Source organism: Notolepis coatsorum, assembly GCF_963971535.1.
Source record: "Notolepis coatsorum genome assembly, contig: SCAFFOLD_1340, whole genome shotgun sequence".
NCBI classification, from domain to species: Eukaryota; Metazoa; Chordata; class Actinopteri; order Aulopiformes; family Paralepididae; genus Notolepis; species Notolepis coatsorum.
This window is the reverse complement of record NW_028169906.1, coordinates 651-16,070: the sequence shown is the minus strand read 5'-3', so window position 1 is coordinate 16,070 and position 15,420 is coordinate 651. Positions and strand designations below refer to the sequence as shown.

At 51.1% G+C, this 15,420-nt stretch overlaps 1 protein-coding gene across 1 annotated transcript in view; it reads left to right on the top strand.

Moving 5' to 3' along the window:
* The window catches only part of LOC311248653 (meiotic recombination protein DMC1/LIM15 homolog), a gene marked incomplete at both ends in the record, with an annotated part of 42,326 nt that extends 28,599 nt beyond the window's left edge, over window positions 1-13,727 (top strand). Inside the window, 2 exons of the mRNA XM_084339506.1 lie at window positions 7,138-7,210; window positions 13,636-13,727. Coding sequence (XP_084195632.1) covers window positions 7,138-7,210; window positions 13,636-13,727 — 165 coding nt within the window. The remainder of the gene's footprint in view (window positions 1-7,137; window positions 7,211-13,635) is intronic.
* Window positions 13,728-15,420: the final 1,693 nt, after the last annotated feature.

Here is a 15,420-nt window from a genome sequence, read left to right as displayed (position 1 = left end):
TGAGGACTGTCATTAGGACTTCTTCCGCCACAGTCTCGGCCCCAAGCACGGCGTACAGGGCTGTCTTTATTGAACGTACTTCTCGTTCCCAAGTTCCACCGAAGTGAGGTGCGTTCGGGGGATTAAACTGGAAGTCAATCTGGGATGGAGCGAGGTGGGTCTTAAGTTCTGGGCCCATAGCTTGGAAGCTCTCTCTCAGCTCTCTTTCTCCGCCTTTGAAGTTTGTCCCGTGATCAGACAATAATATAGACGGTTTGCCTTTCCGCGATGTGAATCTTCGGAAGGCCATAAGGAATGAGTCTGTGCTCATAGTTGGAAGGAGTTCTATATGCATCGCTCGGGTGGTCATGCATTTGAATACAATACCCCACCGCTTCTCGGTTCCTCTTCCTTTCTTTATATACAGCGGGCCGAAACAGTCCATACCGGTGGAGTGAAAAGGCTTGTCGCCGAGTCGGAGGCGACAGGGAGGTAGGTCAGCCATCCGGGGTATACTGGGCTGCGCTCGCCACTTACGACAGTCTAGACAGGTTCGCTGGAAGCGCCGCACTGCTTCTCTCCCTTGCAGTATCCAATAACGACGTCTGATCTCCGCGAAGACTCTCTCTGCCCCGGCGTGATGCACATCCTCGTCGTATTTCTTTATGATCAGCTCTGTGACCTTGTGTCGGCTGTTTAAGACTATCGGGTACTTGACGTCATCCGTTAAGTCTGGAGCTCTCCGCAGACGACCACCCACTCTGATGAGACCATGGGCGTCGCTCTCGGGGGCTAGGTGGAGCAGTCTGCTGTCTGATGGGACGGGCTTTGCTCCCTGTAGACAGTCTAGCTCATCGGGGAACAAGTCTCTCTGGGCTCGTTGTAGTAGAAGAAGTTCTGCTTCTTCGTAGTCAGCTGCTGTAATGTCAGTAGTGAGCTGAACCTCTGGGTGGTGCCACAGGAATGTCTTTAGCTGCGCACTCTCTAGGGTGAGGCAATCGTCTATGTCGGGGTCTGTGGAGACGAGTGTGTTCAATCCACAGAACATAGATTTCTTGTTTTCGGCCTCCTCTTTACTCGCTTCCCGTGGGGTGGGTGTAGGCCACTCTTCTTCCGGGAGCTTGAGGAACTCTGGCCCGTCACTGTATAGGTTGTGACGGGTGAGGTCATCCAGGGACATTCCCCGGGTGATGACGTCAGCTGGGTTGTGTTTTGTGTCCACATACCTCCAGCTTGCTACTTCTGTTAAATCTTGAATCTCTGTGACTCTGACTCCCACGAAGACCTTGTATCTGCACGAATCAGACCGGATCCATGTGAGTACTGTCGTGGAGTCTGACCACAAGATTGTTCTTTGCACCGGAATGGTGAGTTCACGTTGGATTAACGTGGCGAGTTGCGCTCCTGCTAGGGCTGCGCAGAGCTCTAGACGCGGGATAGATTGTTGCTTTCGTGGGGCTATTCTTGAGCGAGCCAGGATGAAAGCAGTATGTATTTCTCCTCCCTCCTCTCGGGCACGCAAGTAGGCCACCGAACCGTAGGCTACTTCGGAGGCGTTGCTGAAGACGTGCAGGTCCATCTGGCACGTCTCCGGCCTCACTGTGGGTGGGAAGTAGCTGCGGCGTATGTTGACACCTGGGAGTGAGCTGAGTTCCGTCTCCCACTCTCTCCATGTGGATGCAAGGTGTTCGGGTATGGGGTCGTCCCAGCCCTGGTCCTTGTCCCATAACGCTCTTACAATCATCTTTGCCCTGGTGGTGTAAGGTAGAATACATCCCAACGGGTCATATTGTCTGGCGAGTGTTCTGTATACACTCCGTCTGGTGGTCGGTAGTGCAGTCGACCTTCCCTGCTCCTTGGTCAGGGGTGTGTGTTCATAATGGAGCGAGTCTGTTTTGAAGCGCCAGACTAGTCCTAATGTCATTTCTTGGACTTCTCCTGGGATGGTCGCCATCCAGGTCTCGCTGCTTGCTGCCTTGTCCTCGGGGGAGAGGCTGCGCAATACTTGCGGGTCGCTGCTGGCCCAATGCCTGAGATCAAAGCCGCCTTTGATCAGGGAGGCGCGGAGCTTGAGTAGAAGGGCCTCGGCTTCTTCTGCCGTCGAGACGCTTTGCAGACAGTTGTCCACGTAGAAACTATTTCCTACACTTTGTCGGACCTCTTCATCAGCTGCTGGGTCCTCTGCGACGTGCTTTTGCAGTGCAAACGTAGCACAGCATGGGCTGCATGTGGTTCCGAAAGGGAGGACTTCCCATTGATAGATGGCTGGTTGCTCATCTCCGATCCTCTCTCTCCATAGGAACCGCAGCAGGGGCTTGTCCTCTGGGGGGAGGCTGCGCAATACTGGGGGGTCGCTGCTGGCCCGCTGCCGGAGATCAAAGCCGTCTTTGATCAGGGAGGCGCGGAGCAGTGCACGACGTCGCCAGTCAATTTTCTTTATGTGTCCCGCTGTGATTCGCTTGTTAATCTCAGCGCGGTACATAGTCTCTTGAGCGGGGTCTCTGGCTAGGCGCCGCTCTGTGTTCAATAGATACCGCTCCGTCGCTTCTTTTGGGGCGTGGAAGGTAGGCATACCCTCTCGCCTCAGGAGTGGAGTTGCGTATCTCATCACTCCGTTGACTTTGACTCTCTTTGTCCCTTGCTCGAGGAGGGCTATAGCGTAAATGTCCTCCTTGGAACGAATGTCTTTCTTTTTGTTCTTAAAGGGCATTGTCTCTAGTGTCCATAGCCTCTCGACATGCTGTAGGAGGGTGGTGTCTTCTTCTGTCACTCTGGAGTGGAGGCAGCTAGTGGCTGCTGTTCGGTTAAGAGACTTAGCGAGGGGGCCTTGTAATGTCCATCCTAGGCGGGTCTCGACTGCTGCAGGACAGCCTCTGGGCCCTGTGTGGACCCGGTCAATCGGGACTATGAGGTCTGCATGGTCGGAGCCTATCAGCAGGGTCGGGGTGGCACCGTCTATGAGCGGTATAGGTAGTTGACGCAGGTGCACATATTTATCCATCAGCTTGGCGATGGGGTAGGTGTACTGCGACAGGCCTATTTCTTGGCTGGTGAAAGCATTAGTAATCCTATACCGTCTCTCTGGCTGCCCGCTTGCTGCGATAGTGAAGGAGACATTCTCGCCCTTTATCGTCTTTAGATCTCTTCTTATTGTCCGAATCGTCATCTGGTTTTCGCTCCCCCGCAGCCCCAGCTGGGCCGCAGCGGACGCGAGGAGAAGGGTCTTCTCTGACCCGTCGTCAAGGACGGCGTAAGTGTCCATGACCTTGTCTTGGTAACTCAGTGTTACGCGGACCACCTTTAAGAGCACCCGGGCGCCCCCGCTGCTGGCGGGGTCAATGTACATAACACTTGCCTTTGTGCTGCTTGAGGGTGCAGGCTTTCTTCTGTTACTGTCGTGTAGGACATCTAGGTGGGCTCCGTCACACCGACTACACCTCTTCTTTAAGCGGCAATCGGCTGCCATGTGACTGCGCGCACATCGGTAACAGCGTCGGTTGGACTTTATCCATTGACTCACCTCGTCGGCGGTCATCTTCTTGAACGTGTCACAGTGTTCCTTTTCGCAGTACGGGCACACCATCTTCCACTTCTCTTTCATCGAGGGGGTACTGTGGTTCTTGCTGCTCGGTACTGATTCTGATTGGTGCATGACGGTCACCAATCTTCGGCCATCGTTTGCTCTCCTAGGTCCCTCTCTGGAGCTTGGGGTGCTCCGCATGAACGTATCCAACCGTAGGCTGTTGACTTCTCTCGCCAGGAAGTCGGCTAGGTCTAGGAGGGATGGCTCGGGACCGTTAGGATCACGGTGGTCTCTTTGCCGCCTGAAGCGCTCTTGTCGGGCGGGCGGAAGCTTCTCTAAAATCCTCTCGACATTAGAGTTTGCGTACAGTTCGTGCATACCCTTTTCTCTTTGCGCCCCCAGCATCCCTACCAGGGATTGTACCTTGATAGACAGGTCATCTAGTGAGCGATTGTCTGTGGCTGGGGGTAGGCGGTCAATATGCCTTATCTCTTGTATTACGTAGTCCCATATGCGTCCATATCTTTGGTCGAGTGCTGCTAGAGCCGCTGTGTATGGGGTAGTAGAGGTGGCATAGGCCAGCGCTATATTGTGCGCTCGGGGCACCTTGAGGTGCTTCAGTAGGATAGCATACTTGTACGGTTCATCAGCTACATCGGACATCATTGTCTCTAAGCACATTCGTAGCTCCGTGTACTGTGCTCTGTTCTCGTGGGTGAAGTCCGGAAACGTCGGTGTGCCAATGTATGATGCCATGGATGGCTGGCACATCGGTGAGCGTTGGAAGAGAGGCCTCCTAGGCGAGTCTCCTCTTACGCCTCTTGGTGGGCTGGTACCTGCTGGGTACCATGGCCCGCGTATCCAGGTGCTATTCCTCGGGGCTGGTCGTGCGTCAAGCTCACCCGTGAATTGAGTCGGGGGTCTGTAGCGCAGAGCCGCGGGGGTAGAGCCTGGGCTGTACTGGACCTCCTGGTCCTGTGGAGTACTGTGCTGCTGTCGGGCTTGACTCTCCTCCTCTCCCTCTTCTTCTTCCTCTGGCAGGTCCTCTAGATCCTGTAGTCGTCTATTTAGCCTCTCCGCGGTGTAGACCGTTTCTTCCTTGTAGCTGGGTCTCGCGTGGACCGGTCGGGGAAGGAGTTCGGAGGGGGGTATAGGCTCTCTCTGGTGGTCGGGCTCAGGGTCGCTTGATCGGGTAGGGGAGGGTGCCCTTGACCCTTGTCTTGACGAGGCCCTGGAACCCCGTGCGGAGGGAGGGGGTGTTGCCCTGGTGATCAGCTGCTCCATTATCTGCGCTTGTAATCGGTCGCGCTCGGCTTCGCGCTTGGTGAGAGCGAGGTCGCGCTCTGCTTCTCTTTGGGCACCGGCAGCGGCGCGCTGGGCTTCGGCGGCGGCGCGCTGGGCTTCGGCCCGGTCCCTTACCATATTCTCTTCCGTCTGAAGGCGTCTAATCTCTAGACGTATACGATCTTCGTCGCTCCGTTGCTGCGCTTGAAGGCGTTCTCTTTCCATGGAAGAATGTTCGCGCTCACTAAGCGCCTGTGCTTGGAGTCGATCGCGCTCTGTTGAGGCTGCTAGGCTGGCGAGGAATGCCTGTGCCAGCATCTTGTCCGCCTCGCTGGGGGAAGATGCTGGTTGAGGTGATCCGCTCCTGGCAGTACTCGTTGGAGATCTGTTCTCCTGTGGCGAGTCCTGGAGATCCATCTCCGGGGTGCTCTCCTCTTCTTGTAGCGGGTAGAGTTCCATCCCTGGAGAGCTGTCTTTATCCTGGAGCTCTCCGGGGACTACTTCTTCGGTCTTGGCGGGGGGTAAAGTCGTGTCGGGTCCCTCCTGGTCCCTACGTGAGCTTGGTCAGTTACGTTAGAACCCACTAGGGCCTCTATTGGCGGGGTAGCCTGGTCGATAGGGTCGGACATAATTTTACTATCTACTTTTTCCGCGTTTACCGTCTGTAGAAGGCTAGGTAGTATATTGGCAACGTAATCCTCTATGTACTGAGGTGTCTGCCGTCTACGCTGCGGGCGATCTACTTTAGGAGAACCGTTTTGTGGAGTGTTCATCATAGGCCATGTCAATATTAATACCACTATATTAATATTACACTAGTTACCCTCCGGCTCGAAGGACCAATTGTAACTGAGGGGTACAATTCCCTGACTGTATTGATAAGTATGGTATCATTAAACCACTACCGCTTTATGTACTTTAATTACTGGCCATACAGTACATGATATCTAAATATAATGAACACTTCCCACAATGAACCGGTTCTACACAAAGTTGTCTTTAAGTATTTATTGCAGCAAAAGGTACATAATACTTCTCTATTATACTTTGAATGCACTTGTAAGGCAAAGGAATGTGCGTAGGCAAATCAACAATGAATGTCCATTCTCTGGTTACGCAGGAGGTAATTATACAACCTGAATCTTAGGGAATTATATCTATGGTACACTAGTAATATATAGCGGGAGATACTGGAAGGGTCCCCCTGGTTGTAAGCCAGCAGGGGTAGAGGATCTGTCGGTAGTAGAGAGTCTGGTCAACGATGACTAAGGAGACTCCAAGTACAGGAGACGGTGCAATAGCCTCTTGATCCACAGACGAATACAGCTGTTCTCCGTAGACTGTAGCTCCACAGTGAAGAAAGCTAGCCGGCCTCAGGCTCTCTGAGGCGCCGACTCGACTTGGCTCCTCGCGGGGTAAATCCAACACGTGTAAGCGTCGGCGATTCTCCGCTCCATAAATCACAGGACCAAAGCAAATATATTCCAGCCGCAAAGGGCTATGTAGTCGTCGGGTAGATTAATCCAGTGTACATGTCCACACGGTTCTCGTCTAGGTCTCCTCGGGTGAAAGCGCCATGAAAGCAGCCCAGCCTGGATAAGAACTCTAGCTAATACGAGGAAGCGTTGGGGATGCTGGTCACTGTAGAACTTTAGCCGCACGATACACTATACACAAATAGACTATTACTGACTTAATAGAAATATGTCGCACTCGACGGTATAGCGCCAAACTCTGACAATTCAGTTATTAATTCGCACGCGGTCTCAATGCTCTATTCTAGGGCCAAACAGGCCATACTTCACCGCACGTTGTATTGTGGGTGAGGCTTCAACTTATTGGGTAACTCTTGACTTCTGACTAAGTAAGACTAAGTGCTTCTGTATTCACCTGCGCCGTATTTATACGCACGGTGAACAAACTAGTGCCAGCCTCATTTCTGTCTCGTAGCCCTGGGCAAGGCCGGGCATGTTCAGACATGTCTTGAGGGTGACTTTGAACCTGACTCCGGAGGCACGGCTCTGGCGCCGGTGGACCGCTGTCCAATAGGAGAATGAAATATCATGGTCTGGGCTAAAGGGACATTCCGTGTATATGTACAAGGAATATACAAGGGATATCAAACGATATACAAATACTATGCAATATATATCAATAAATAAATATATATATTCGGTTTAATCTGATCCTTTGTAACAGTGATTGTGGTTAATGTGTTGTCTTGTTTCATGTGAATAATAATAAAAAATTGTATCAAAAAAAAAGAACGCTGGTATTCTGACGTGATGACCCTTCCTTTTATAGTTTCTTTGTCCGTGTTCACACCGAGTCTCCATGTGTCTGTCGTCCAGTCACAGCTCAGCTCCCAGGCGAGGACGGCTACACGGGAGGGAAGGTCATCCTCATCGACACGGAGCACACTTTGTATCCTCCTCGAGTCACACTGCTCCACCGTGGACGCATACCGTTAGGTTATGACTATAACCAAGTTCTGTTAATTAGGGGTGACGCTTGGCATCACTACTGCACTATCTCGCGTACGTGCACGCGTACTGAATAAACCACAAATGTACCTCTAATACCAGTATTAGTCTGACCACACCCCTCATCAGCTTACCTTCATAAGCAGGTGTGTGGTCACCTGCTCTCCTCCTTCCCAAGCTTTCACCACAAGGTGAGGTCAAGGGCTGCAGCGGCCGTCTGATGCCAAGCGTCACCCCTAATTAACAGAACTTGGTTATAGTCATAACCTAACGTTCAGTTTCATTAGGGGCTCTGCTTGGCATCACTACTGCACAAAGGGAGGCCAAGCGGAGCCGCTGGCTGACAAATACACCCCGCTGACAGCCCCCCAAAACCATCAGAACAGGGAGGGCCGAGCCCCCCCGACCCCCCCTAATGGAGGGTATCCCCCCTATTAGAGGCTTCACGGGAAGGCGACGGACCCGACCGTGCGAAGAGGCACTCAAGCAACTTAACGCACAGGGTGAGCAGACCGTGGCTTGACCCCACGACTACACACACGCACAACCCGCATGCCACCCGGGAACGAACGGAGGAACAACCTCGTTACTGCCCCCAGAATCACGGGGTCAAGGGCAAACCCAACCCTGTGGCAAGGCCGTAGCAGCGGAGCGCGAAGGAAGACCCAGACCCACCAAAAGGACTGGACTCCCTGGAATGGGGGCCCGGAGAAGTCCATGATGCCAGCATCAAGACCCCACCAGGTGGGCACGTAGTGCCCCGCCCCCCACATCGCCAGCGTATTCGGACAAAGGCCCCCCAGTTACTGCACCCGGTAATCCCAGGCGGTATCCCAAGTACTAACCAGGCCAGAACCTGCTTAGCTTCCGAGATCGGACGAGATCGGGCGTGTTCAGGTCGGTATGGCCGTAAACCGAGCGGGCCCCGTCCCCCCAACAGTACACCGCCTGGCACACTAACCCTGCAGAACAGACAGTCAGCATGGCCGTAAGCACACAAAAAAGGTTAACCAACGGAAGCAGGCAGCGCACCGGGGAAAAACCAGGCAACAGGCTGTTAACCCTAGCCTGGAGACTGCGGACGAGACAGGCGCCAGAGGGGACAGCTGAACACAGCCGCCCCGGCGGAAGGAGCGTAAGCTGGCGGTGTTGCATGACCAAGCCTCCATTTAAAAACCCCCACCCAGAGGGGTCGAGGCAGAGAAGGCTGACACGATTGGCAGACGTCATGAACGTGCAGGGGCACCCTCAAACGGTGAACCCGGGAGTTGACACTGCTCCAACACACCAGGGAATCAACCACCTCGGTGTTACCCAATGCGGTGGTTGTTCCTATAACCCCACAAGAAAAAACTCCAAAACACACCTGCGGGTATACACCGGCTAAACCGCAGTACAAGTGTTTCAGTTTCCAAAAAGGGTTAACCCAGGCCTACGGGTCGCAAACATCACTTCGGACCGGGCCTGGCGGTACGGGAAGCACAGGGTCACCAGAGGAGGCCAAAAAACCACCCCCACAGGCCCCTCTTCGCCATGCGTGAGAGAGGAGCGAAAAATAATGGAGAACCAGCCCCTAAGCACACCGTACCTGGTATTCCCCGGCGGTCTCCCAACCAAGTACTAACCAGGACCAACCTGTGTAGCGGCCGAGATCCGACGAGATCGAGCGCATACAGAATGGCATGGCTGTAAGCCATGACGACAGTGCTGAGTAAAAACATACCCAACCAGGGTCTCCATAGCGCTTAACCCTGTGACACCCAGACCGACCTGGCATTTTTCCCCCTGAAAAAAGCCCAAGTCCCTCAGGGTACCAGAACAGCAGATCTGCATCCCCGGCGGACAACGGGTTCAACTGATCTGGACCAGCGTGACCAGAACCAGTCCCGTGCCCTAACCACGCCGACATGCCTACTCCAGGAGAAGGGCAGATATGCGTGTTGATCTTAACATGAAAAGAAGGCGCCACCCAGACGTTCGGACGAACCGCGCCTGGTGGCCCACCCCAAGGGCGTGAGACCCCACTACACATGTTCAGATCCATCCCGTCATCATCCCCCAGACATGAACGAGAATCCGTCGACAACCCACCCAGGTCATGGGATGTGGTCGTCGGAAGAGGAAAAACCCCCATCTCAGTTGCTTTATAAAAACGCTGTTTCAACCACAAGCAACCAAGGCGTGCCAGTCAATCGCCTGTTTACAGCGAGCTAGCACTATACGTGCGTCGGGACACACCCCCATCAATGAACAGGCTATTTAGACCCGTCATTGAATCCCCAAGGCGCCCAGGGGAACGACAAGAGGGGTGTGACACTCCCTAACTCCAACACTTCTGGAATAGAAAGAAGGAAGCATCAACAGTATGTATCCCAGTCTACACAGCCGGGGTAAAAAATGTTCACATTTTTACATCCCACCACCCTCCCATAGGAAAGAGACGGGGATCCCCAGAGAGACTTCCCACGCGAGCTGTACAGATTGAAAAGAATATATTGCACCTTGAGCCATGTAAAAAACTGGTTTTAGGGCCTCCGGGGAAGAGGCACTGAACCCATACACACTCAATAAACGAATTGAATCGAATATACATACAATAGAAAAGGACCCTTCTAGAGGGTCCACTCACTTTGACAATCTGAGGAGGAAGGCTCTGTACTCTGATGGAGGCTTCCTCACATGGAAGAAGGAGTCCGAACTCACAGAAGGCCTGAATAGGTGCTTGGTGAGGAGGAGCCCTGACCACCCCCCCTGAAAACAGATCCATCACATGGACCTGAACAGCACACGGAAGTCCTACCAACAGAGACGCGCACGGTGACGTACTCTATGGCGGGGGAATTCCTGCGGTGCACACGCCCAATATACCAGGCCGTGGGACCAGGAACTCCCTCCCCCCCCCCCCCCCCCCCCCGTAACGTGCCGAACCGCCACGTGACGGGAACCTTGAAGGACAGGGGGTGTACCCCTGACCGACAGAACAATGGGGAGAGGAAAGGTTACCAGTTCACCCCTTTACGACCCCACACCCATGATACGACGTAACGACAAAAAGAGAATATGACACAGTCATAGTCAGCTCTATGAAGCGTTTCACAGCTCCACACAGCGCATGAGCTAACCTGCTATCTGATTTTTACTAAGGAAAAACACAGAATAGAGAGGGCTCTAAGAACCCCGGTCCAACATACACATGTGCTTCTGTGGCCAGTACAACCCAGTTGTAGGTCACATGACACACACAACCCATCATCACCTACAAAAAATGGCAAAAACACTCAACAGAGGAACGCCGTTTTTTTCACAATGAGAGAATACATCATTCTTGATTAGTATCGACCACAGGCCTTGCTAAGCACACATGACAGCAACCAAACCAATTTCCCTTTAGGAAATAAGTTTCTCCAGCAGATTTAGCACAACCTCAGCAATCAAGCTAAGAGTTACATCGTATCCCTACCACACAAAAGACACAATTAATGCACAACATGTCTGATAGGAGGTGATAAAGTCCCCAGGGAACCGGGGGGGAAAACACAATCCTCCTATTTTACCCTCAATACGGCCAGTTAAAACAGGAAAACCTGTTAATGTGTGAACACACTGTTCATTGTCATTACAGTCTGAGAAAGAACATTCTTTTACTCACTTGTCACCAAGCATAGCTTCATAGGTTAGTTACCTTAGTTGTGAGTACACGGCTGTGTTACTCACACAACAACCAGATCATTACATCCCGTTTGCACGGAGAAGCTAACTGCCAGTGACAAAAACAGCTCACACATAACCCGCAACGTATCCTAAATGCATTGTAGCAACACACGTTTTGGGAAAAACACCGTTATTCACAATACATTTAGCAAAGTAAAACCAGAAGACGTGTTATGAGGTCTGGTCAACCCCGTTCCTACCCGGAACGCAGATCAGCAAAGTGCAGTCACAAGACACTGTAGAACACAGCCGTCCTGTGTTGTTCGATCCGGGCAGCGTCGCCGCTCCAACCAGTCGCTACAGTCCTCTTTGTTGACGCAATCCCCGTCCAGGCTCAGGGCAGGGTCGACGAACATCCCCTGTCAAGGATGACGTCGTGGTCAAGAGTGTAAAACATGTTAAAATCAAAGCACGTTCAACAGAATAGCATCAAGCTAACGGCTGCTCCAACCGTTCGGGTGCTATTGCTTCTGCTCGCGAGACGCCGATCTAACGACGCACGCGATCAGAAGCGAGCTCACGGCGGCGCGCGAGAAGCTAAGCTACCCCGCGCCAGGCCATGGCCATAGCAGCAAGCTAACGTTACCTAGCGACCACGACATGCTAGCCCCGCAGCTAACAGCTGACTGGCTAATAGTAGGCCTTAAGCAGGCCATGCAGCGATCCAGCAGGCTAACGCAGCAGTTAACAGCTGACCGGCTAACCGTAAGCTATGAACATGTAAACAATGACATAACACTCACCCAGACAGGCCGCCGTTCTGAACCTCTCCTCACTTTTTAAGAGAAAAGAGAAAACAAGATGTCAACACCGCTTCACAACGGTGACATTACCACATCCGACGGAATCAGCACAGTACCAACTGGCCTGTGTAGCTGACTTTGAACATGAATCTGCCGCTATCGCACATTACATGCACATATCCCCTCGTGAAGGAATACTCTCATTTGGATATGAAAGATGGGGCCTTAACACGGTGACAGAGAGAATCCACTCGTCCAGAACACACAGGGATCACCAGTGTCAATGGTCGCGGCCCACTAGTTAAAACTATAATGGTCTCCAGACCAAGGCCTTCTGTCGCCTAGGTGGCTGAACAAAGGACCCTAGTCTGGGGCCGGTTTCCATAAACTTTGTCAAGTAGCCCCCATAGCACTAACAGACAAGTGGAGCCCGCCAGCAAACACTACTCACCCAACCTGGAACGCACCGCTTCTCACAACAGCGGCATGTCCGACAGTTCAGCTGTGGCCTGACAGGTTTCACCCCAACAAACACAGCAAGGAACTGCAGTTGAGAAGCATGCAGCGGCGTGCTCCCAATACGAAAACCGGTGGAGGGTTTTTAGAATGATCATCATCTTCCAGACACTCCAGTACGAAGACAATATCGCCGTATTTTCTCGAAAATAGTGAGAGAGAAAATAAAGATATGATGTCAACGTATCCTTGTTTCCCAAAGCTGCTCCTAAACCTTTCTTCCATCATGGTGTCAAGTGTGGGGATCTACCGAGGCACTTCTTCCTTGTGGTGAAAGCGAGAAGGAGGAGAGCAGGTGACCACACACCTGCTTATGAAGGTAAGCTGATGAGGGGTGTGGTCAGACTAATACTGGTATTAGAGGTACATTTGTGGTTTATTCAGTACGCGTGCACGTACGCGAGATAGTGCAGTAGTGATGCCAAGCAGAGCCCCTAATGAAACAGAACTACAACTTTGCACAGTATTTGCTCTGAAAAATCATTCATATAACACCAAGGTTTCCCTCATTTACAGTGACGTAGAGTATACAATTGGGGGACCCTGCTGTTTTATCATAAATCGATCAATACAGACGTATTAATTAATGTTGTGTTTCTTTTTCAAATGTAGCCAAGAGTAAAGACCCTAACCCTGTCAAAACAGCAGTCAAAGTGTATATTTTCAGCACTACGTTTGTTTACCGATGTTTTTAAAATGTTCAGAAAATAAGAATTTATTGGAATAAATTCTATCTCTCTTTTACCGTAAAACCGCAAGGAAATGACTAAATCCAGAACACTGCCATTGGAAACAGGAGCTTTTTCCCTATCCATAGATGTATGATATGTCATAATAATGTCATTTATAGTTCATAAATAAATGTATTATGTATAATTCAAATGGATTATAATTATTACTGTATCTACAAATCCTTCTGTTTAATCATCTTCCCTTTATTCATTTGCTTAGATTTTATGTACACGTGATCTCAAGAAGGTGCTGAATGAGCTCAGTGAGCGATGTCGGAGGTTGCACAATTTTAACATGGTGTTATTCAACGGCAAAGATGCAAAGAAGAAATCATAATTTATATTCTCCTTTGTTTCATCAGAATTTACTCAAGCCTAGTAACAGACAAAATATTTCTGACACTGGGAATACATTCCCCAAGGGCCATAGATGTTCCTAAATACCAAGAACATGCAAAAATATCCCTTGTAGAAGTGGAGCAATCTTCCGTATGTATTTCTAGGCAGATTTTCAGAAAATAGGGCTTAACAGGTAAGCAACCTTAAGCATAAGCAAGGCATTTAAGAGGGTTTGATAGAATCCAGAATTCCAATGTATGTGAAATGTGTAAAGCCTTTTTTTTTTGCATCCCATGCTGTCCTTAACTGGCCCCTGTCCTCGCCAGTCGCCCAGACAGGCTGAGAGCCATCGCGGACAGGTTTAATGTGGACCACGGCGCCGTGCTGGACAACGTGCTGTATGCTCGGGCCTATACCAGTACAAATACACAGCCGCTCATTTAGAGCAGTTTGAAGAGAGATGGTCTGAGTCTTGGCTCAGTTGAAGGGTACAGAGGCAGGAAAGGGTTAACTCGGGCGTCATAGCAGCATGGGGGAGGGGGGAGGGGAGGTACAGGCAGGGCCGCCTCAGGGGGTGTGCGAGCAGTGCGGTCGCACAGGGCCTCGCGGGAAGGGGGGCCTCGCAAAAAAAAAATAAAAAAAAATATTTTTTATTTATTTATTTATTTTTTTTTATTTTTTTTTGCGAGGCCCCCCTTCCCGCGAGGCCCTCTTTCATCACAGACCTAAAATCTAGTTTTGCTTATATGCTTATATATTTCACATTAGACACGTTTGTAGAATGTGTCTGACTTGTTCCTGGGTCTGCAGACATACTCACTATTGGAGCTCTGGGGCTCTGCAGCAGACATACTATTGGTTTCAACGAAGGGAGTGGTTACTTACATCATGTGTAGTACGCCGGCGTGCGTCAGCTGCGTTTGACTATTTCGCGCGTGCAGCTTTTGACTATTATGCTTAGTTATGCCAGCCAAGACGAAGAGGTCGGTCATTATCAGTCGGTCGGTCACCAAGGAACGTTGACGAAAGGCCTCTCGCTGGCGGGACAAATGGCCGGAGCCTTGTCATGGTGCAGTCGGGATATAGCCATGATGATGTCGGCTAGTAGCTAGCTTAGCTAAAGGCTAACTAGCGTTAGCTAACCTAGAGACAGCGCATGCAGCCAAGATGAAGAGGATGGTCGTTTGGCAGATGAACTTCGTCAACTCCACGCGGTTGTCTCCATCCTCTTGGACGTTTGGTGAGTTTTTAACCTATTCTATTAACTCTATTCTATTCCCGCCGTGGACATCTCTCTCTCTCTCTCTCTCTCTCTCTCTGGAGCCAAACTGGCCAACTAGCTGTTGTAGTACTACTAGTAGCTAACGGTGTGTGGCCTGGTGTCAGCACCTGTATTGCTTTTATCACATTGTACAGTTTTTCAGTGGTAGCCGCATAGCTTGCTTCTGCATTAGCTAATGGTTAGCGATAGCCGGGTTGAGCTAACTGTTAGCCAGTTAGCTGTTTAGCTACGACGTTAGCTGCCGGCTGCGCTCGGCTGGGAACGTTCGTTTGATGCTATCAGTTAGCCTTGAGTTAGCTGTTAGCTTGTGCTACGACCATTGACATTAGCCGTGAGAATAGCAGGGGGTTCTGGCACTCTGACTACGACATCATCTTTGACAGAAGATGTAGTCGGGCCTGCACCATGACAAGGCTCTGGCCATAGCTTATTTTTGTCCCGCCAGCGAGAGGCCTTTCGTCAACGTGGAGACCTGTGTTGCGGCCTTTCGCCCTGCGTTCCTTGGTGCAGGTAAGATTAATGAAAATGTCATGACATTACCCCACTCTTCCTTCCTTCCCCTCCCGAATGTTTTGTTAATAACGATGTTTTTTTCCAGGCAAAACATATGTTACTTCACAACATTTGGAGATACGACATGTGCTGTGTGTGAATTCATTGTCTTGGTCGTTTGTGTAGCTTGGGTAGCGTTGGGCCGTTGGCCAAAGCTGTGTGTGGCCTGGTGTCAGTAGCCTACCTGGCTAGCCTTTAGCTGTCGGCCATTGGCTCCTTGCTGCTTTGTTTTCTCTGGTATAGACCCTCTTCTCTTTGGATTTAAGTGTTGATCTTT